The sequence below is a fragment of the Cervus canadensis genome, chromosome 10, assembly GCF_019320065.1.
Source record: "Cervus canadensis isolate Bull #8, Minnesota chromosome 10, ASM1932006v1, whole genome shotgun sequence".
Classification (NCBI taxonomy): Eukaryota; Metazoa; Chordata; class Mammalia; order Artiodactyla; family Cervidae; genus Cervus; species Cervus canadensis.
The window spans coordinates 3,487,083-3,509,494 of NC_057395.1; the positions used below are offsets into that span (position 1 = coordinate 3,487,083).

At 44.6% G+C, this 22,412-nt stretch overlaps 2 protein-coding genes across 6 annotated transcripts in view; one reads left to right on the plus strand and one right to left on the minus strand.

Annotated features, from left to right (window-relative positions):
- Positions 1 to 1,363, minus strand: part of CDC123 (cell division cycle 123) — a 43,182-nt gene extending 41,819 nt beyond the window's left edge. The window contains exon 1 of the mRNA XM_043480665.1: positions 1,231 to 1,363. Coding sequence (XP_043336600.1) covers positions 1,231 to 1,304 — 74 coding nt within the window. The 5' untranslated portion in view covers positions 1,305 to 1,363. The remainder of the gene's footprint in view (positions 1 to 1,230) is intronic.
- Positions 1,364 to 1,510: 147 nt separating this feature from the next.
- NUDT5 (nudix hydrolase 5) lies at positions 1,511 to 20,194 on the plus strand. Of its 5 annotated transcripts, XM_043480669.1 has the most exons (11): positions 1,695 to 1,856; positions 7,917 to 8,006; positions 8,107 to 8,211; positions 9,559 to 9,626; positions 13,345 to 13,394; positions 14,685 to 14,792; positions 16,230 to 16,325; positions 16,902 to 17,003; positions 18,448 to 18,456; positions 18,589 to 18,642; positions 19,955 to 20,194. In XM_043480669.1, exons 3-11 carry the CDS (start codon positions 8,152 to 8,154, stop codon positions 20,062 to 20,064), a joined length of 657 nt encoding a protein of 218 aa, XP_043336604.1. In that variant the 5' UTR covers positions 1,695 to 1,856; positions 7,917 to 8,006; positions 8,107 to 8,151; the 3' UTR covers positions 20,065 to 20,194. The 5 variants fall into 5 exon arrangements, with proteins under 5 accessions (XP_043336605.1, XP_043336604.1, XP_043336602.1 ...); XM_043480670.1 differs by lacking the exons at positions 1,695 to 1,856; positions 7,917 to 8,006 and adding an exon at positions 1,511 to 1,647; XM_043480667.1 differs by lacking the exon at positions 7,917 to 8,006 and having other exon boundaries at positions 1,695 to 1,860.
- The last annotated feature ends 2,218 nt before the right edge of the window (positions 20,195 to 22,412 follow it).

The following is a 22,412-nucleotide window of genomic DNA, read 5'->3' on the forward strand; positions in this document are numbered from 1 at the left end:
TGGATAACTTGGGAGCCTATTCCATGTATGAATAACAGGATGGGAAAGAACTGTCTTATGAATAACCTCCTTATGCTCTTTCAAACACTCAGGATCTGAAGTTTCCCTCTCTGTATTCACACTCTGCACCCAAAATGAAAAGGAAGGAACTGTTGCTATCTAATTAGTAGAATCTAGGGCCCAAGGGGGACAGGGTAAAAGACAGAAAGTCCTCCCCACAGATACGCAGTTCTTTGAGCTACTCACCTTAGCACGGGAAAGTCTACCCTTGCATCACATTCCAGGTGTCACACCTGCTTTTGAACATCTGGGGATGTTCTCCTAGCTGCCTTGCCTACATTACCTTGAATGACCGGGTGAAGGATGAAAACAGTTAATCCTCTGCTTGCCCTGCAAACAGGGCACGGATTCCTCGCTGAGGGCCAGAGAACTAGAAAACAAATACTGTTCCACTCCTCTTCCAGATGGCTTCCTTCCCTAACAATACATTTGCTGCTGTTGTTCAGTCGCTAAGTCGTTATCTGACTGTGCGACCCTATGGACTGCAGCATGCCAGGCCTCCCTGTCCTTCACTGTCTCCTGGACTTCGCTCAAACTCATGCCATTGAGTCAGTGATGCTATCCAACCATCTCATCCTCTGCAGCCCTCTTCTCCTTTTGCCTTCACTCTTTCCCAGCATCAGGGTCTTTTTCCAGGGAGTCGGCTCTTCGCATCAGCATACTCTACTGAGGCTTCCCACCAACACTATCATACCGGAGCTTCACAATAGAATTTGAGGCTGGGTCTCACTGTTCCTATTTGACAGGGACCAAAAGCTATTAAGCCCCCACCCCCCACCCCCCGGCGGGTTAGTCAGTAGCAAAGTCCAGACTACCCAGTTTGCTGATCACCTTCCCCCACTGGCAATTCTAAAGGCAGCAATGGTGAACTCCCAAGCCTCAACTAGCTTCACCTGCTCCTCAGCCCGCCTCTGACCTTCACTGAGCCACCACGTCGCCCTTCTACCTGCCCAGCACCCTCCCTGACGCACAGCACGACGCGCGGCAAGCATGGATGGACTTCGTTCCTCTCCCGACTCTAAAAGACCACTGGGAAGTCGAAATCTGGCCCTGGCGCTCCCATCCGGGCCTGTAGTTTTTTGTTTTGTTTTGTTTTTGATGGAGCTGGGATTCGCCCCAAATGTTGCAGTCCCCTTCTGCCCACTGCTCCGGCGTAACCCCCAGTCTCACCTCTTGATAGTGAGGCTTCTGAACAGCGGGTACCACGCGGAGAACTGACAGTGCAACACATGCTCCTTCTTCATTCTCCAGCCGCCGCCGCCGCCGCCGCCGCTGCCTTTCCCTCTCCTCCCTGCACCTTCCCGGAACCCTGCTCTCCCGTCCCGGAAGTGCCCGCCGAGCTGGTTTGGTTAAGGACACTTCCGGTCTGTGAGGCAAGGAGGAAGGAGCGGAGAAAAAGAAACTTGGGGCGTGCTTTTAATGTACACACACACACACACACGGCAGAGAAAAAGAACCTTGGGCGTGCTTTTAGTGTACACACACAAAGTTCTGGCCGCGGGAAAGGAATTCTGGAAGAGTTCCGAAGAGGGTTGTAAATAGCGAAACGCAGCGCTAATCGCCTAGAGGCGGACTTTGCCCCGGAAGGTAATCTTCTGCGGCGAGGTCACTGGCAAGGGCTGCTACGGGTGCCGCGAGGGGCCGAGCGCGCATCCTCCGTCTCATTTGGCCGCGAGGTGCGGCTGCGACTCCTGCAATAGAGCTGCACCTCCTGAGCCTCGTTTCCTCGGACCCCTGCTTTCTCCTTTCCTCCCCCTTCCTAAAGGAGTCCGCATCCCTTCGCCGCACGCCTGGGAGTAGGTAACTGGGCGCGGGCCAATCACATACAGGGGTTCCTGGCGGGGAGACGGAGGGAGCACACCTGGAGCGTGCGGACAGCCGCGCGCTCGTCCCGGGCTGCGGGCCGGGTTTGCGTCCGCGAGGCGCGGAAAGGGGGGGAAGGGGGGCAGGTTCAGAGGCAAACCAGGGACTGGGGTGGAAGAACTGGGCTCCTAGGGGTCCGGGAAACTGCAGACATCACAGTGAGATGTGTGAGTGCCGCGGTGGAGGCATCTGCAGAGGGAGTCACGGCCCCCGCTTGCCTCGTCGGGAAGGCTATGAACGAGAGGGAAGGAGCCCCGTCTCTGCGATCCCGGGAGTCAGACTTCGGAAGTGGTAAGAGGAGGTAAAATTTGGAGGACAGAGGAGAGAAGGGGTGAGGTGAGGTGAAGTGAGATGTCGCTTTTGAGCGTCAAGTTCATTTATTCCATTCTGTTAAACGTAGCAGCTTGCAAAAACACAGCCCGATTGTATCCGTACCCATACCGTGCTGAATTCATAAGACCGTAGGAACACTACTAGTCGAATTTGTAATAACTTTCTTTTTTCCTCCTCTTCCTCCCCTATTATCTTATAGTCTGTGTTCTTTTCCTTACGCAAGGAAGTATCAGAAGGCGACCAAAATGTAGAGTACTTAAAATTACGTTCCCTTTCTATTTCTAAAGTGAATGAAAAATGACGAGGTGCTGAGAAACACCTTTTAAACCTAGCCTTACTTCTTACGGACTTCCCTGGTGACTCAGACGGTAAAGAATCTGCCTGCCAATGCAGGAGACTCGGGTTTGATCCTTGGATGGGGAAGATCACCTGGAGAAGGTAATGGCTACCCACTCCAGTATTCTTACCTGAAGAATTCTGTGGACAGAGGAGCCTGGCAGGCTACAGTGCATGGGATCACGAAGAGTCCGGCGCGACTGGGCAACTTTGACCTTCTCCTTGCTTCTTAGAGTTACCTACCTTGGGCTTGTCCACAGGCACCCTTGCAAAGGGCACACATTTTGGATATCTGCTTAAAATTGCACTTTCTCACTGACCCATCTTTGTTGTTCAGTTGCAGAGTAGGCAAAGTGATGTGGGGAGGGTTATTGACTAATTCCAAATGAAATAATGATAAAACATTTCCTTCTCTGAATCCATAACATGACTAGTATTGTAGGTTAGTATTTCCAACTGCCTGATGGTTTTCTCCACTTGAATATCTTACCACCATCTCAAATTCTGTGTCCAAATTCGAACTTGCACTGCCCCTTTCTCCCAGTTTCCTCTAAGATCCTCTCCTTCTTAGGATTAGCTTTGGCATCCCCAGAAACTGTTTGAAGAAAAGCAGAAAGTCTCATCTGCAAGGAATTAATCTATTTGCTCACTGCTGCTCCACTGTAGTCCAAACCTATGTTCTCTCTTCTCTGGGCTATTACAAGAGGTCCTTCACTGGTCTTACTGCCATATGACTATAACCAATTAACTTTCCCAAGAGTAAGTACAGTCAGTTCACTCTTGCTTAACCAGAACTAAATGTAATGATTGTAAATCACCAGATAAATGATCAAAAATCGTCAAGTAGTATAATTTCAATAAAATGTTAGTTCCTTTCCTGCCCATTCCAACCCCTACACCTACTGAAAAACAAAAGAAAGAAGAATACTTTCAGTGGCTTTCCTTTATGATCAAAATAACTACAGGAAGTTTTCATCATGTAAGGATAATTATTGTCAGCAAAGAACTCACTTAAAGCAAATCCATTTGAGGTGGATACCAAAATTTTACCATAGATGGTACAAAAAAAGTACTGATCAAAATCTTATCTTCAGGGACTTCCCTGGTGGTTCAGTGGTTAAGACTCCACAGCAGGGGGCACAAGTTGGAATCCCTGATTGCCCTGCAATGCAGCGCCACCCCCCCATATATATATACACATATAAAAGTACTGATGGTCCCTTGGATGGCAAGGAGATCAACCCTGAATATTCATTGGAAGGACTGATGCTGAAGTTTCAATACTTTGGCCACCTGATGCAAAGAGCTGACTCATTAGAAGAGACCCTGATGCTAGGAAAGATTGAGGGCCAAAGAAGAGGGCGGCAGAGGATAAGATGGTTAGATAGCATCACTGACTCAATGGTTATGAATCTGAGCGAACTCTTGAAGATAGTGAAGGATGGGGAAGCTGTCCTTTGGCTGCAGTCCATGAGGTCGCAGAGAGTCAGGTATGACTTAGTGACCTACAACAACATATATATGATCCTTTAAAAAGCTAAGAATTTTGAAGTTTTATAATTATAACCAAGAATATTAAATGTAACTACATTAATGATACTTTGTTCATTATAAATCAAGTAGTTTTTCTGTGTAATTATCCTGAAAGAACTTAGAATGGAATCTTAGACGTACCTATTAACACAAAGTAATTTTTTGCAAAAATTGATCTCCCTCTTAATTTCTTTCAAGTTGCCTTATTGATTTCTCTATCTATAAAACTGGCTGATTGAGTCTAGATGGTATTTACAATATTCAGCTATTTACTAAGGGAGATTAACCAGTGTGTGATTTCTTGCCCTGAGTTTTGCTTCATTTTGCAAGCTCAGCAAACTGCAAGGACTCAGGTATGGTAATAAATGAATGATGAGGAGCCTGGGTGCATACTCTACAGTTTGGCTTCTGAGAATCTCAGTTTAACTTCTTGAATCTTACTCTTGTTTAACTTGGTAATCCAGCTGTTGTGATCATTTATCTCTCTCCCAACCCCAAGAGGAACATGCCCAACAACGGGAGTTTGTGACTTGCCGGTTAGGGTTTTTGAGTGCTTTGTTTGTCTGCAAATGTCGGGGAAAGGGGTGGGCATCCAGCCAAATCTGTGTAAGCCCTTGGAAATGTGTTTATAAATGTTACCATCATCCCTTACTCAAGGGATTGTTTTTGGCTTTCTCTTGGGAGGGAGTGGGGAGGGAAAGGTTGAGAGCCACAGAACTTGGTGAACTCCTGTAAATTGTCAACCCCTCCCCCAGTCAGTATCTCTGCTTTTGGTTCACGTGGATCCTTCCTCTCAGAGTGCTTTCCCGGCCTTCTTAGTCTCTAAATCATAGCTTAGTATCAAACTGCCTTTTAACAGTCGCCTTTTTAAAAAGTCTTTACTATTTTCCCTGCCTCCCGCGTGGATGTGACTTGTGCCTCATTTAAAACACCCTGGCGTCACATTGTCTTTCTGGCAGGCATTTGCCTTTATGGCTGTTTGTGTTCTCCAGTGTAATGTCCCCTGGGGCAGGAATCGTGGTCACTTCATGCTTGCAATACACTTGAACTTGTGAACTGCCCATGTTCACAGAGCTAGTTTGACACTGCTGCCAGCCACTGTGCAGGAGTCTAAGAGTCCTGTGACATTTTCCCTTGTTTTTTGTGCCCTGGAAAAATCATACATCTGTCTCATCATAGACCTTCACGTCTTTAACCAAAGTAGGTGAAAACATACTCTGAATTAGAACACTCAACATTAGGTGTACTGTGTGCCTCATCGCTCAGCTGTATACCCCACTCCTTGGGACCCTGTGGACTCGTGGTACAAGGGAGTTTTTGTGGGGTTTTTTGTATAACATCCACCTACTGGCAAAATGTAGATGACCTTCAGTTCTAGCTAATGAAATGGATACAATTTGAATTAAACTTTTAAATCTCGAAATAGCAGGAGTCCCTCAGGAAAGCTCTCTGGCTGTGTGATGGAGCCTGAGGTGCAGCCAAGCATAGATCGCTGACTGGTTTCTGCAGTCTGTGTTTGTGGTGACCAGCCCCACGCTGCACCATTCAGCCTCTGTCCCTGACTGAAACGGTGCTGAGAGTAATACTCATTTTGTTTTAGTAATATTTTTGAGGTGGTTTCATAATCATGGACATTTTGGGAATCGAGCAGTATAGAGCATTTTTCTGAAACCACTCTTAAATCCCATATTTGTTTTTAACACAGTCGATAGATTGCCACAGATAGCTGTTTCCCCTTGGGGCTGATTGCATTCCAGGCAATTACCCAGCCCTGTTAGACACTTTTTTCTTTCTTTTTTTGTAATTTATGTCAGGAGCTTGTGTTTTGTTTTTCTAGACCTCTTACATTCTAGCTTAAACATTTAAAAATACAATCTGTTTGAAACAACTGCTTCTAGCTTAGCATTTGCCAACCAAGGGTTGATTTTTGATTTCTACTGGGACTGTTTTGTGCTTGAATCTAACTAACTTGGTTAGATGAGTAGTGGACGAGAATAGGGCTTTTTTAGTTTTTCAGCTCATCAACAATCTGAAGATCTGAGGGCAGCTATAAAGAGAAACATAAGGAGCCTCAGCAGATAATGCAAATACCTTAAAGGTCCGTGTAGATCCGAAGGAACTAGATGCCCTTTTGCCCCTAAAGATGCTCACAGGGGGGTCAGGGGAGGACCTCTGTGCTCTTCTAAATTATGTGTTAACCGACCATTTTGTTCCCTGGGGATCCAGATTAAGAATCTTTTCATAGAGAAAATTAGAGTTTGTCTGGCTCTTCCTGTCTGCCCTTCTGGTGGTGCTTGTATCTCTGAGGACTACAGTTCTCTGCCTTTAAGAAGCTTGGGTCAGAGTCACTTTGAGAGGAGGTAAACGTTTTGACTGAATCCAAAAGTTTTGTGCCATCCGGGACAGACTCTGTTGTGCACTGAAGGGAGTTGCTTGGTTGCCTGAGAGTCACTTCCTCTTAAGTGTCAGAACTAAAAGGGGGGGAGTTTTCCTTCTCTGATATATATGTTATAAATAGAAGGAAATGGAAATCGAGAAGATAACAATCTCGGTGGATAAAGTTCTCTCCTTGGGGTGTGGAGCACTCAGGTGCAGACAAGTAGTAACTAACTTGTGGTACGTTTCCGTCCAAGGCAGCCTGCCACTTTAATTGTCTATAATGATGTAAACTGTTTGTCTGATCTAAATCAATGCCAGTTAAAAGTTCACCTAATAATTACCATCTGGGTTACTTTCAAAGGAACAGCTGCCTGTTTTCTTTTGCTGTATTCATAGAATTAATATGCTGACTGATGGTCTCTAAATATCTCAACATCCATGTAGCTTACTAGTTTGTTACTGAGACAGAGGATCAGTTCAGGAAGTCCGACAGCTAAGTATTATTTCCTGAAAGAGAGAACAGAGGGGAGGAGATTATCAGTGAAGTGCTCAGTTAAGGAAGCACAGAATGGGGGAGTTCCTGGTGGTCCAGTGGTTAAGGCTCCATGCTCCCAGTGCAGGCGGCCCCGATTCCATCCCTGCTTAGGGAACTAGATCCCACATGCCACAACTGAGGCCCAGCAAAGTCAAATAAATGAGTATTTAAAAATAAAAGGAAGCACAGAATGAAGTTTCCAGGTTGAAAGGACCCACTAGAAACCCTTAAAAGTCACATCAGCATCATTGGACGTCAACAACTGTGGGTTCCAGAGGAGGAACACGGGGTCACATGGAAGAGGATCCAGGATCAGTGACTCCGGATTTCTCAGCAGCCAGCTTGCTTCTCAGAAGCAAAACACTGAGCAAGGGTCTCCAAATATGATTTTCAGCCCTTAATTGTATCTGCAGCCAAGTTATCAATCAACTTTGGGGGTAGAAAAAAGACTTTCAGACATTCAGGATACAGGAATTGAGGGAATGCATGAGAGAGACAACGGAAGTCGTGGCCCACGGCCACCTGGACGGGGCTCTCTGCTGACAGACTGTGCTTCTAGTTAACTCCTTATGTGCAGCTGTGACTTTGATCCACATGGAACCTTTGGATGGGCCATTGAACTGTGCAGTTTTCAGTTATTAAAATGGCATATACATTTAACACAGAGATAAATGGGAAAGAGAAGCAGCCTGCCCGTATAATACAAAGTTTCACTGTAAAGAGTTGATAAGGGATGGCAGTTGAGGGGTGGGCATGGGGCATGATGTACAACCTTTGTTCTGTTTCTCCTTGGAAAGTGTTTTCTGAAGCCCTCAGGCACGGCAGGCTGTGGACTGGTCTCACTGGGCCGCTTTCTGTTCTTTCCTGGCTGTTTTAGAGGCCTTGCGTTTCCTGTTCTGTCTCTACCTCGGGGCGGCTGGCAGCTCTCCCCCACCTTCAGCAGAGGAACGCAGCTTTGATGACCCAGGTTTTTCCCCCATTTAAGTAAATACTTTGTCCAGTGACCTGTGGACAATGTGTAATTCAGAAAAATTAATGTAGCCTAAACCAATCTCATTCTCTTACAGCGTGAGGTTCTTGCCTGTGGACTGTAAAGATCAACTAGTTTGAAAATGGAACAAGAAACAGCAGGTTCTTCTCGAAATACCGAACAGTCTATTATCTCAGAGGAGGTATACATTGTCTTTTTACTTCCCTTCCCCTCTGCCACATAAAGCTGAGTTTAAAAGAAATTTACAGTTTCAAATGATTGTTTTTAATTCTTCAAGGTAGTTTTTAAACATATCTCCTGCTCCTTTTGAGGACTCGGGGCCACTTTGCTCTTGTGTGATAGCAGTGGTGTCTCTTCATTATATGTATTAGTGAAATTGAGGCTGTTTTTAAAATGCGTTTCGACTGTTGATTTTTAAAACTCTCAATTTTTACTTATCTTTTTAAATTTAGTTTTTATTGAAGTATAGTTGATTTATCAGGTTGGGTTAGTTTCTGCTGTATGGCAGAGTGATTCAGTTAAATGTATATATGTATACACACATATTTTTCATGTGGTTTATCCCAGGATGTTGAATATAGTTCCCTGTGCTGTACAGTAGGACCTGTTATTTCAGTTTTCATTGAAAGTTTCGCTGGATAGAAGAATAAATCATATGTGAATTTTAAGGCTTAGACATTTTGTCCTAAATATCACAGATTGGTTAGCTATTTGTGGCCTCAATATGCATGCTTAAGGACAAGAAAAACCTACGTTTTGAATATGTCTTGCATGTTATCCAGTTTACCTTTTAAAAAGTCTCTTCCTGCAGGAACCATTGCAGAGGACAAACTTTAAATCCTTCATCTTTGAAGCTCTGAGCTTGACATCTTTCTGGAATTCTTTTTGATTTAAAAATACTTCTGTGTTGTCTGTGAACAGATCTGCTGAATAATTATTAGGTTGCTGCTGGCAACAAGTAAAAGATAGAATACTTAGAAAAAGGCCACTTGCTGCTTTATGTACACAGGGAACCTTTGCACTCACTCAGTGTGGTCTGTAGGTGAGCTAGTCCTGGCAACCTAACCTCCTCGGCATCTAAGTGGAATGATGCTGGGTGCCCTTCAGGCTGGGTGGTAAACCCATGTCACTACGGGGGATGTGCTTGTTGGCCATGGTGTCCCTGGAGTTGGCTTTGCTGTGTAGGCGTTGGCAATCAGATGCCACTGGGGTTCACACCCTGAAACACACCTGTGTGGCTGGCACCAGGTTGGAGGAGAGAAGGTTAGGAGCACCCCAGAAAGCCCCTTCCTCCTCAGACCTCCCCACAACCCAGAATTCGTGAGTTCTCAATCCTACCTCCAGAATGCCACAGAACAGCGGGTCCACCATCAGAAAAACAGCTTTTACTACTTTGAACTAAAAACTTGGACAGATTTTGAGGGGGAAAAGATCATCATTGAGAGCCACAAAAAATTTGAAAGAATAAAAAAATAAAAAACAGCTCAGTTTGAAAGTTTTCCCAACTTACTGTCTGATTTCCTTTTAGTTAATTTCAGAAGGAAAATGGGTCAAACTTGAAAAAACAACTTACAGAGATCCTACTGGTAAAACAAGGTAAACTGTTTTTTTCTTTTTGAAAAATGCTCAGGATTTGGGTTCTTGGGGTCTCTATTTAGTGTTTGGCACAAACGTTGATCTTTTCCTCACTGTAAGCTCTGTCTTAAAGAATCTAGTTGAGCTGTTTTAATACCATTCTCAAGTAGATTATGGTGAACCTAAAACTTTTGGGCCAAGCCTAATTTCAGCTGATAAAGAAGCAGAATAATAACAGTACAGGTTATTTCCTCCTCTTAAACCAGTTTTTTCATCTCTGAATTAGAATGTAAGGGAAAACACTGTTGGGTTTGGGATAAAATGTGCAGGTTTATACTTGTTCATGGAAAGGTAAGTTGAGGGGGGAAAGTTTTGTAAAGCAAATACCAATTGCCATAAAGAAATGTGGGAGTGGGGAGGGAGTTCCTGGAGTCTGGCCCCTGCAGTGTCTTGATACTGTGCTAAGAAAATTATTTGCAGTCAGATCTGTGCATGAAAAAATTTCCATCATAATTATTTTTTTAAGGACAAATTGAACATCTTAAAAATAGCATCTAAACATCTTAAAAAGAGAAAAATGATTATTACAGTGTATTTACTTGGTAAAAAACTGTACAACCATCTCCAAAGCAGATCATGAAGATCACCTGATAGTATGAGAAAAGTTCATAAGCTGATAAGAAAATAGGAAATTGGATATATGCTTTTTTTCTAATGCTTTTTAAACTCTTCCAAATAATGTGTAAGAAAAGGCTAGAAGGAAAACTGTAGCAAAATAATAATGGCAGCTATGTGACTAGTCTTTTTTCCAACTTTGCTATTCAGCATTTTTTTAATATTGATTTTTTAATAACTATCAGGAAAAATGTGTTAAAATAAACATTTACTTAGTGAAATAGAAAAAGGAGAATGAGAAAGTAGGAAAACTTTGCTAAATTTAGTATCCAGGTTATATGATATAAATTCATTAATATAAAAACTGTTTTCTAAGTGATCAAATAAAAGTATAGAGTTTCTTCATAAGGTAATAAATACATCTCTCATCAGTATTAAAGTACATGGACTTGCCAGTGATTTTAACAACTTTTGACTATATGTACTAAAGCACCAAAAAATAGTAACAAGGTCCAATGTTGGAGAGCTGTGGGGAACATTAAGATGTCCATAGTCCAACCGAAAGTGAGAAAGCTGATGGCAGCTCGCCCCATCCACAGAGCAGTGAGCCGGCTGGGCAGGACTAGGCCACAGAGACGCCAGGAAGTCCAAGCCTCGGTGACAGGGCCAGTGCGCTTACACTTGTGAAAACGTAGCCAGAGCTTAGAGCCCAGCCTGCCTGGATCAGTCGGGTTCTCTTTCCTGTCAAGTTAAGCTTATGACACAAAATAGAGCCCTTGACACTGGCCAGTGTGAAGGGTACGTGTCGACTGTCACCCTCCCCATCCTCATTTCATCAGGGATGTGCCTCGGAATCACGTGGGACCTATTTCCAAATATTCACAATTCGGTTTCAACCTCTGGAGAGTCTCCTCCAGCAGCGGGGAGTGGGCTCTGGGGTGTCCAGACTCCACACTGTGAGCCTATTGACAGCACATTCCTCCCCATCCGTCCATACACAGGGCTCCCTGTGGCCTCCAGAAGGTCTCGTGTGAGACATTAACATCTCATACCTGATTGTCAGGCTTCAGAGCACTTAGAGCAGGCTATGATTTATACATTTATAAAACACTGCATGTACAAAACAAAACTGCAGCTAGAGAATTCTTTGTCCCACTCATTCATGGACGAGGGTACAGAATTGATCTGGGGAGAGACATTGATTTTGCATCCCTGTATCGGCATTCAGGACAGAGCTGAGCTCACTCTCTGGTGCCCTGCCTACCTCTTGGAGTTGGTTGCCTAGGGGGAAGAAAGTGAAACAGGCTTTCCGATAACAAACATTGAAAACAGTAACTCAACCAGAGGGCTTCCCAGGTGGCTCTGGTAAAGAATCTGCCTGCCAATGCAGGAGACGTGGGTTCGATTCCAGGGTCAGGAAGAACCCCTAGAGAAGGAAACGGCAGCTGACTCCAGTGTTCTTGCCTGGAGAATCCCATGGACAGAGGAGCCTGGCGGGCTAGAGTCCAGAGGGTCACAGACCTAGCGACTAAACAACGAGTCAACCAGAATCAGAATTCTAAAGCTACCAGAGACTTTTAAGACAACGTACCCTGAGTTCCCTGGTTTTACAGGTGAGAAAACAGTCACCAGGAGGTCGTGACTGTGGGGTCACCTAGTGACCAAGTGGAGACACGGAGTTTCTGACTCAATTAGGTGGACAGCTCTCCTCTCCAAGTCTCTCGGAGATGACTGGAGCTCTCAGGGACGTTCTTATTGTAGGATTTCTTACAAATACATATCTATTTTGTGGCTCCATACTGCTCATTTACTTCATCTTAACCACTATAATGATGCTCCTCTCTCTGCTTCCCTTGTTCCTAGTGTATTTGGGATGGGACCTTCAGTGCTTCTCCCAGCTATCTTCTTCAGTCTTTAGGACTAACCCTAAGAGGCCGCAGAGAGGACTGGGCCAACAGGTGTTGTCACTTGCAGTCTGTATCACTGATCAGAATGGCTTGTTGGTTGGCTTCTTACTACTAACAGGAATGTTGGCAGCTGTGAGTTGTCATGGTGGTCCTGTTGATTGTCACACGTTCATTTTGACATATTTGCCCTTTAGAACTTGGGTACAATACTAAAAGATCTAGTTTACAGAGAGTTTTTTTTTTTAAACTGGATTAAATATCTGACATTTTTTCATAGAAACGTGGCAAGGTCCAGGCCTTAAGGACAACTGGATAAAAGGTATGAGGGTTACTCTGAGGAGCAGCTCTTATACTCACTCTCAAACCGACATCCGATGTGGACACCTTTGTCCCCCTGGGTCCACTCAGATGTCTTTCTCCTTTTAAATCCAGAATTGTTTGCTTCCTTACCCTCATCTCTAACCACTGCTTTTCTCTATCAAAGGGTTGAGAGTGAGGAAGAAATTCCCTAACCTCCTTTAAACAGCAGGATTGTGCCAGTAACTGGGTTGTCAGTACCAGATTCCCTGAGACAAATAGCTAGTCAGGAATAAGGCCGTAAGAGGGGGCCAGGAACCCCTCACCCCACTTGTTCTTCTGGGGAACGTTTTCCTCTTAGATGGTATCTCACAAATGCAAAGCAGAGCACTCACCTAAGAGGATTAATCCCTCAAACAGTAAATAGTAAATTTCTTAAATTGAGTGTTCAACTGGTGTTAAAGTCTCCCCTGTACAGAACTGTCTCAGTGGTTCACGTGACGCAGCGTGTCCTTTGGAATTTGCACAGGGGCGGGTTTTGCACGGACTGCTTCGTGGCCTTCACAGCTTGATCACCAGCTGTGCTACTCACCGCAGATCCGTGATCCAAACCGAAGTGTTTCAAGTAAATGACTTGTGAGCTGATCAGAAAGGCAGCTCAAGTGAAGAGCAGGCCCTCCACTCAGAGGCAGAGGGTTAGATGTAGTCAGCAGTGGATTTCCTAGGCAATTTTAGAAGCTATGGGAAGGCACAGTTGGCTCTTTTTTCGATACAGCTCTTTACTGTGTGGTGTTCTTGGCCGTTATCCTCAGCACATGTGCATGCTTCGAACTTGTAAGGTGCTGGTTACACACACAAAACCGACGAACAGTCTCCTCTTCAGCACTAATGCTTTCGACTTTTCTTGTCTGCCCGAACAGAACGTGGGAGACCGTGAAGCGGACAACCAGGAAAGGCCAGTCGGCTGACGGTATGAGTGCAGACCTGTTAGAACTCTCCCAAAAGCAAGTCCCCACACATGACTGTGGGAGCCTGGGGGTAGGACGGTTCCTTACTCTAACCTCGACTTCAGAGCAGGGTTGTCTTCACATACGATCTTTCATCCTTAACTCTGGTGTTCTGTTTGCAACACTATGTAACTAAATCGAGCTTTCTTTATAAGTAACTTCTGGTTCCTGTTACATAGGCTCAGAACAGTGTTTCTGAAGGGAAAATGTAATCCTACTCAGAGCCAAACATAAGTCAGTGTAATTTGAAGCCACACACTGTGTCTAGACGTGTTACGACTTCTAGAAATCCCCTTGTGTTCTGGACAGAGCATCTACGTGAGAGCCTTCAGTTTGGAAATCTTACTTGGCACTACTGTGTGCTTTATAGTAGTGACCACTTGCTTTGAGGAAATGAGGCAATGAATTAGGAAAAGACTATTCATTCAGTCCACCTTCCCTTCCAGGCATGAATGCTTTGGCTACAAATATCCCAGAAACAGTCCTGAAAACCACCTCTGGTCTAGGGGAAGTTGGGCAATAGGTCTTTCTCGTTTTTCCCTTTTACTTGTGCACTTTGTTCTGTGTTCTGGTTTTCCTAGAAGCAGACAGAGTAGCTGCTGCAGCTGCTGTTTTCATGCTGGGAAAGTGAGAGGAGCTGAGTGGTCCTCCTAAGCAGTTGTGTTTTCCAGAATCCAGTGGCCTTTGGGTTGGGTTTGGTGTGAAGGCCAAATAACTTGGGAGAAAAGGCCTTTCTTTTATCCTAAAACAGTAAGGCTCAGTGTAGCCAAAATAGACTATGAACAATGGAACTTACTCTCTTTATTGCTTAAAGGAAATCTAACAGCACAGATCTGTGTAACTTACGTGGCCACCTGGCTGCAGCTGGGTGAGAAATGGTCTCCACAGAGGTTCATGGAGACTGAAATTTTGTCCTGGACCCTGGGCTAAATGTTTACTTCTGGTTGTGATTTTATTTTAAAGAAATTGTGACGATAAAAATCTTTTATAAAATAAAGTTTTATTTTATAAAAAAGAAAATTAAACAACATGGAAGTGTCATTATTTTTTCCTTGTTTTTCTTAATAACTTCCAAAGTTAACTGCCAGTATTATAGCTTAAATTAAGTTCCTATTACTAATGGCAAATACAAGAAAGACTTTAGCTGCGGTGTTTCTTAAAAGGCAGGCTTTCAGTTAGACTGCTATAAACAAAAATCACTGGCGTTTCTGACCTCCCACTGGGGTTTCCCTGGTTTTATTTCCTGCTGACAGGTGTGGCAGTCATCCCTGTGCTGCAGAGAACCCTTCACTACGAATGCATCATTCTGGTGAAGCAGTTCCGACCCCCGATGGGGGGCTACTGCCTAGAATTCCCTGCGGGTGAGTAACAACACTGGGGGGAGAATCACCCCTGGGGGACAGTGGGACTAAGCCCAGGCAGAGCCTGAGGACAGTGGTGTTTAAATATTTAACAGCTTTTCATCTGTCCATGTGGTTTCAAGTAAAACAAAACCACTCCTGCACTGAAGTACCTCCAGGCCACACCCCAGTGATCCGCAAATCCATGGAGGTGTCATAGCTCACTTTTCCAGGCCACCTGCCCTCTTCTTAGCAACATTCTTTCTCGCCTGTTTTGAATCATTGCTTTTCCTTAATTTGTCAAAAGATTACTCCCATACCTAAGCAGGCCAAGGAAATTGTCTTAATTTCAACTCGAATATTTTTTCAGTCGTTACAGAAGGTATCTAGAATTGAATGCAGTACATATTCTAGGACTTCATTGGGTTGCTTCCGTGTGAAGAGAGGAGGTCTCATTTCTTGTTAGTGGTTTAAGTTCTCTATTTTCAGTCCATCTCATAACAACACATTAAGTAACAGGTTTATTTTCTTGCTCATTTCCTTGCCATTTCACTGAAGAAATAACTTTAAAAGTAATTGAGGGACTTTCTGTGGTGGCCCACTGGTTAAGGATCCGCCTGCCAGTGAGGGGACAGGGCTTTAAGCCCCGGTCCAGGAAGATCCCACGTGTGGTGGAGCAGCTAAGCCCATGCACCACCTCATCTGAAGTCTGCGCTCTAGAGCCCGGGAGCTGGCAACAAGAGAAGCCACTGCAATGAGAAGCCCTCACACCGCAACTAGAATCGCCCCCAGTTGCTGCAAGTAGAGAAAGCTCAGCGCTGCAGTGAAGACCCAGTGTAGCCAAAAATAGGACAAATATGCCATTTTAGTTTAAAAAAGAAAAAAAGTAATTAACTAACCCATGTTCACTTTTTCTTAGCATTTTAAAAATTCCTTTCAGAAAAAAGGACTTGCTACGCTGCTGTCCTCCTCACAGTGAACTAGTGGTACCTGCATCCTCCCCCACACCCACCCCATGCCAACCCCCGGCCTTTGCTTCCGTCCTTTCCCATCTCCTGCCCAGGAGACGTTTACACTGGTGATTCCCTACAGGGCCTCCGTGTGGCTCTGAGGGAGGAGAGCACGATGGGTACCACTGTCCCCATGCCTGCGCTGTGGTGACGTGACTCGTCCAGACCTCCCGCCGGCCCGCACCTGGCTGAATCCGCCGGTGCAGGAGGTCGCGCTGTACGGTAGCGTTGACGCTGAGGTGCTCACAGAAGCATCTAGGGCCAAACGTGAGAAGCAGAACCTACTAAATCTGCCCGAGTGTTCTTCTGCCTTTAGTTTTTCTATAACGGATCAGAACCTGAGTCAGTTTTATCTGCACACCCACTTTTCCCAGACCTCTTGGTTCTTGGCACGTAGCTCAGCAGCAGGGGGTTCCCTGTCCCACTCTCACGTGCCTGGGGCTTGCAGGTCTCATCGACGACAACGAAAGCCCAGAAGCAGCTGCTCTTCGGGAACTCGAGGAGGAAACTGGCTACAAGGGCGACGTTGCTGACTGCTCTCCAGGTATGCCCTGCTCCCACAAAACCAGCCAGATGGTCGATTGTTCTGGGTGTTCAAGGGTTTACTCTTTGACTGTTCTCCATGTCAGGAATTCAGGTGGCTTCTATTTGGCTAATTCACTGAAAACAAAGCCTAGATGAAGGCTGGTCATCTGTAAGTGAACCCCCGTCCCCCCTCCCCACCATGAGAGCACAGCTGAACAAAAATGACTTGAAATTGGAGAATTACTATGAAATTAGGGTCCCTTTCAGGGTTTCCACATTCTAAGCTTTATTATTTATCTCATCCATATGCCACGCTTGTTACTGGGGGACTTTCTTGATGCGGTTGAAGGATTTTACATCTAACCCCTCGGACTTACCAAACTTCCCTCAGGAACTCTGGGGAAAATCAGTACTGATTACACATATGCTTTGCAGCCTGACAGCGTGTATACTAAGTGAATAGGAGAAACTAGTTCTCTTATGTGACTTCCATGTTAACAATGAGTCACAAGCTGACACTTCCTCCAGAGACAGTTCAGTGATGAATGACATCTCACTAGTATCTGGAAAGGTGACCCGCTGCCTCTCTCCCCAGCTGTGTGCATGGATCCAGGCTTGTCAAACTGTACCGCACACATCGTGACCGTAACTATCAATGGAGATGATGCTGAAAATGTAAGGCCTAAGCCAAAGCCAGGTACGTGTGCACTGGCTGCGTTGACAGTGTTTGTGCTGCACCGATTATCTTTTAACATACTACTAGTTTGATTTTATTAATAGAATAATGGTCTTTCACAGATGCTTTGTCGGTACACTTGGCTATTTTTTTAATCTTGTGTATTTAGCACTTTTCTCACAGCACTTCCTTGATTTTTATGCTTTACATAAAATGTTAAATTATGCATTTCCATGTTTTCTGTATGGTGTTTATTCCCACTTAAGAGCTACGGACCTTAAATAGTGATCAGTGAAAATTTTCAGAATCACTCCGATTTCTTTCTCTGTCTACATTGTAAGAATGGCAGGAATGCTATGGCACAGCACCATATTAAGTATTCCTTATTGCGTTCCATGTTTAGTGAAGCTTTGGGGAAGTTCTTTGCCCCCTGTTTCTTAGCAGGCTTGGATTCAGAGGCCATAATGCCTGTCAGTTCCATGTGCTCTCCCACCCCATAGAGGGTGGTGGTGACGCAGAATCACCTCATCACGTGTCAGAGTGGAGGCCTTCCATTTCCCAGCCCTTTTAGTTCCTCAATGTTTCCAGTTGCCCATCGCAGCTAATTTTAAGTGCTCAATTTTCAAACTAGTGGATGAAACATGATGAGGAAGAGTTTGGCAGTTCCTCAGAGAGTCAGACATGGAATTAGCCTGTGATCCAGCAATTCCACCCATAGGTGAATCCCCAGGAGAATCAAAAGCAGGGGCTCCAATAGACAGGTGGACATTCAGGATCACTCACAATACCCAAAAGGTGGAAACAACCCGTTTCCATTAATAGAAGGGTAAACAAAACGTGGCCCACTCTTACAGTGGAATACCATTCAGCCATAAAGCAGTGAAGCAGGCAGATACGTGAAGCTTGAAAGGATTGTGCTCAGTGAGATTAAGCTGGACACAGGAGGGCAGGTATTGTGTGATTCCACTGATAGGAGATAGCTGTATATCATGATACCTACCTATTTCAGAGAGACAGAAGGTGGGATCAAGGCCACCGAGGAGTGGGGGGTGGGGAATTCTGTTCAGTGGGCACCACCTTTCTGTTCCGGATGATGTAGATGTTCTCATGATTGCACAACAATGTGAATGTGTTCAGTGCCACTGAATTGGTACCTTCAAAAATGGTCAAATTGTTAAGTTTTATATTATATATATTTTAACAGTTTAAAAATACATACACATGTGTGTGTGTATATATATATATCACAGAATATGCTTTAAACTTGGCTATTAAAACATTTGATTTAGAGAAGAATAACATTGTACTGTTGGGATTTTTTTTTTTTAACCATGTATATAAGTGAAATCAGAGACCCAGGTTTCTGTTAAACTCTTGTAGTCTTTTTGTCATGGCTTGCACAAAAGCCGTGCAGTGTGTGACCACGCTGGGCCTTGCTGAAATGTCCTCTTCTGTGTGTTTTCAGGAGATGGAGGTACGTCGTCACACCCCAGGGGCTGGCCTTGTGCGCCGCGTGTTGCGGCGGGAGTGGCTAAGGCATCGTGAGTTGCTCGGGTGGGCTCACCTGGCGTCTGGCTCAGTTTTCACTTGTACTTTGTTTGTTTAGAATTTGTGGAAGTAATTTCCTTACCAAAGAATGACCTGCTGAATAGACTTGAGGGTAAGCACTCTTGATTATCACCTTTCTCTGTTTTTCCCACCCCTAACCCCAACAAATGGGGAACGTAATTGTTTCTTTGTTCTTCCTCATTAAAGTAAATACCTAGAAACTGTTAAGAAAACTGGAGGTGACCTATGATGTCTCCTTTCCGGGTGGCAGAGCATTTGAAAATAGCAAAACATTTCTATGTCGAGTCAAAGTCATGGCCACCGTCACCAGGAGCACAGCTCTGGGGCCCACAGGTCGGACTGGTTTGAGGCCCAGCTGACTGTGTATTAGTTACAACTTAGAACAAGTCCCTTAGCGTTTCTCATTAAATGGGAACAGTAAGACAGCCCCTGCCTCTGAGAAGGCAGGAGTAAAACTAAACAGGATAATGTTGCCACACAGATGCTTGAAGGTTATGTTCTATTTTCTTTTTTTATATCAGAATAATATCCCTGTAAAAAAATTCCTTCCTTCCTTGTTTCCTGCTAACTTCCCTTCCAGCCTTGTGGGGGCGGAATATTGAGGATGTTGGAGAGGAATCTGTAGATATAGAAGTGGGAGGGGCAAAGAAAGCCGCTTTACTAGCATCAGAATATAGTAATCATTATTTATTCAGCAAGTTACTTTTGGGAAGTGGGCCAGAAGGACTTTGGAGCTCAGTTTGCTATGAGGATAGCTTTCAGCGTTCCCCACCCCCACCCCACCCCCAGCCGGCACAGATGAGCAAGACAGAACTCTGTCTTTGAGGGTCAGACCATCTCTTGAGCTTGTTCCTGAGCAAGTGGCTGGGAAACAAGGGGCAGATTGCCACCTGAGTAAAACAGAAGTCCTCACGAAAGCCCCTTGAGGTCTGATTCTGAGACCTCACTCCAGTCCCTCTGGATGCACAGCTTCACCTCCACGTGGAACACGTGTGTCCCTGACCGTGGAGAGGATGCGTGAGTCGTCACCGCTGGGTGGTTTAGAGCAGCAGGGCCCTGTAGTGAGCCATCCACGAGGTGCTGGATGGATCTGTAAACTTAAAAGGCTTCACTGTTTCAATATTAAAATCATCACCCGGCATATGTGCTCTTGTCTTTTCTTGTTCCTACTGTTCCTTGTTCTTGTCTCATGCTGGAGACATAGTTCTGCTCTTACATCCTGTATCCTTCCGCTAGAGTAAGACCCCTGAAGGCAGGCAGTGTCTGGTCCATCACCGCTGTCACCGGCACACAGCACAGGCACGGCTCACAGCGGCTGCTCAGGGACCGCTGGCTGACTGGTAAGGGGCATTACTATCCGTTTTCGACTTGGTTATCTGACTTATGCTCTTCACCTCCTTTAGCTCTGATAGCTGAAGAACATCTGACGGTGGACGCCAGAGTCTATTCCTACGCTCTGGCATTGAAACACGCAAACACGAAGCCGTTTGAGGTGCCCTTCCTGAAGTTTTAAGGCCGAAGGACAGTAGCCGTCCTTTTGTAAACAGGACACCAGGCCTCCTTCACTGAGACTTCATAATCAGCTTAGTTGTAATGGAGATTTGAAATTAGCTCTTTCTTAAAATAAAACAACACAGAATGCATGTGGTGGTATGGAATTGTAATTACAGGTAAGCTGTAGCCATCATTTAAATGCCAGACTCCAGCTCATATTAACAGAGAAGAACACAAAATGCTGGTATGTTAAATCCAGCTGTTAAAAAAAAAAAAAAAAGCTATTACGTTTCTAATCTAATCCAGGAGATACTAGGAGAATAGTCCTGAATTCCAAATTAGGTCAATTCTTCCCAGTCCCCACTAAAAACTATGTATGTAAATAACCATTTATGGTGTCAGGTTTTTTTTTTTAAAGCTATATCTGTATATGGACTTTCTTGGCCTCTCCTGACTGAATTATCTACTATATGGAATTAATCTGCATAGCAGAGATTACGATAAGACTAACATTTGTGATAAGCAGATGTTTCCACTTAGATGTCCCTAACAGCCACCTACCTACAGGAGGTTGACCAGCTCTTATATAATGAAAAATGGTAGAGTCATTAATAAAAATATAGGGCGCTGCTCTCAAGCATGTGTATATACTTTAGAATCTCATTTCCTATCCTCACCTCAAAAAGTACTTAGTTTCTAAAAACCAAATCCCTGGTATCAAGATTCACATGATTTGGGGCACTGTCTCGGTGGCTCAGATGGTAAAGAATCTGCCTGCAATGCAGGAGACCTGGGTTCGATCCCCGGGTTGGGAAAATCCCCTGGAGAAGGAAATGGCAACCCACCCCAGTATTCTTGCCTGGAGAATTCCATGGACAGAGGAGCCTGGTGGGCCACAGTCCACGGGGTCACAAAGACTCAAACATGACTAAGCAACTTTCTTTCACTTGGTGTTGAACCATGAGTGTAGCCAACATGGTGAGCAAGTATGTATGTTCTTTAAAGGAACATACAGGGGATTGTTTCTGGCTCACATCCCACCCCCCACCCTCAAGGTACGCCAGTGTCACTGGCCATCTTCTTACCTCTCAAGCTTGGCTCCTGTGTGGCCTCCAGCGGCTCCAGCATTACTGCCTCTTAGGTGCATAATTCTCTGGGTGGTTCTCATTGGCTACCCCTGAATCTTGTTTCCAGCCCTGGACCCAGGGGTCAGCCAGGCCCCTGAGAACCACATAAAATCAGGGGACTAATGACAAAAATGCCAGAATATAGTTTGTCTACAGGTTCACTGTCTTACCTAGAGGTATTTTTATGAGCAAAAATAGATATCTGTTTATATTGTATTTCCTAAACAAGAATGGGAAGAATTGTGGAACCAGTGAACTGTATGTATCGTCTCCTCTCTGTGTGAATACTGTGAAGATTTCAGCCCCAACTAGTTGCTCTAATGGTAGCTTTCCCCCGGTGCCTTTAAAAAAAGTCCTTATTTTTAATCATTGGCATCATGATTCTCCAGAGACACTAGTCCTTTCCCTTGAGGACTCAAGGCTCTTGTCGTTACTCCTTCAAAATCAGGAGGCGCTGAGGGACACAGAAAATATGCAGGCCCAAGCACAGACCCATCTCCAAACAGGCCAACTCTTGCAAGACCACTCCCATGGCAACTGATAAAGCTACTCTAAAATGCTGATGGAGGGGAGAGACTTGTAACCACACCTGTCCTTTATGCCTTTTCCTTAGGTCACAGTTTAGAAGTGATAGCTAAATCCTAGAATATCCCCCTAATGCAGTTTATGTTCTCCGTATCAAAGGCTATGCTTTGGAAATTTGGTCAGTTTGAGAAGTGGCAATCTGTTTTCACTGGCTGGCCCTCTTGTTTCAGTGTTTACAAGTTGAAAGTTTAGATTAAAAGCAGTATTTCCACCTTCTCTGGGGATAAACAATTGTAACACTGGGTCATATTTCCATGGTAACAGTGGTCCAAGGCCCCCAGGAGATGCTTTCCAATCGACATGGCTCCTGTTCTTATCTACCTGTATTTTCTCTGTCTCCTTGCTCTTAAAATTAGTTGGCTTTGTGATCCTCAGCTAAAGGAGATAAACTTCCTGTACTTACTAAGAAAGTCAGCCATGACAGAAAACAATACTAATAAGAAAGACATCTTTGAAAAATCACGTTTGATCTTTTTGGACAACAAAGCACAATAAATAAAAATGAATTACTTACTGTGCTGCTTCAAATACAGGCTGGGACACTGAGAACATTTTTCCCTGTTCTTTCCAAATGTCAGTCACAAAGCTAAGCGCCTTTCTGTTGGTCACTGTCCCTCCATATTTTTAGGATTAAATACATTTGCAACAGATATCT

What these genes read in the sequence shown, in the direction of transcription:
- NUDT5 (XM_043480670.1), top strand. Translation starts at nt 8,152, where the DNA reads ATGGAACAAGAAACAGCAGGTTCTTCTCGAAATACCGAACAGTCTATT. An exon ending in GAAAGGCCAGTCGGCTGACG is followed by an intron (nt 13,395 to 14,684) that starts GTATGAGTGCAG and finishes TCCTGCTGACAG; the next exon opens with GTGTGGCAGTCATCCCTGTG. An exon ending in CCTGCTGAATAGACTTGAGG is followed by an intron (nt 18,643 to 19,954) that starts GTAAGCACTCTT and finishes CACCTCCTTTAG; the next exon opens with CTCTGATAGCTGAAGAACAT.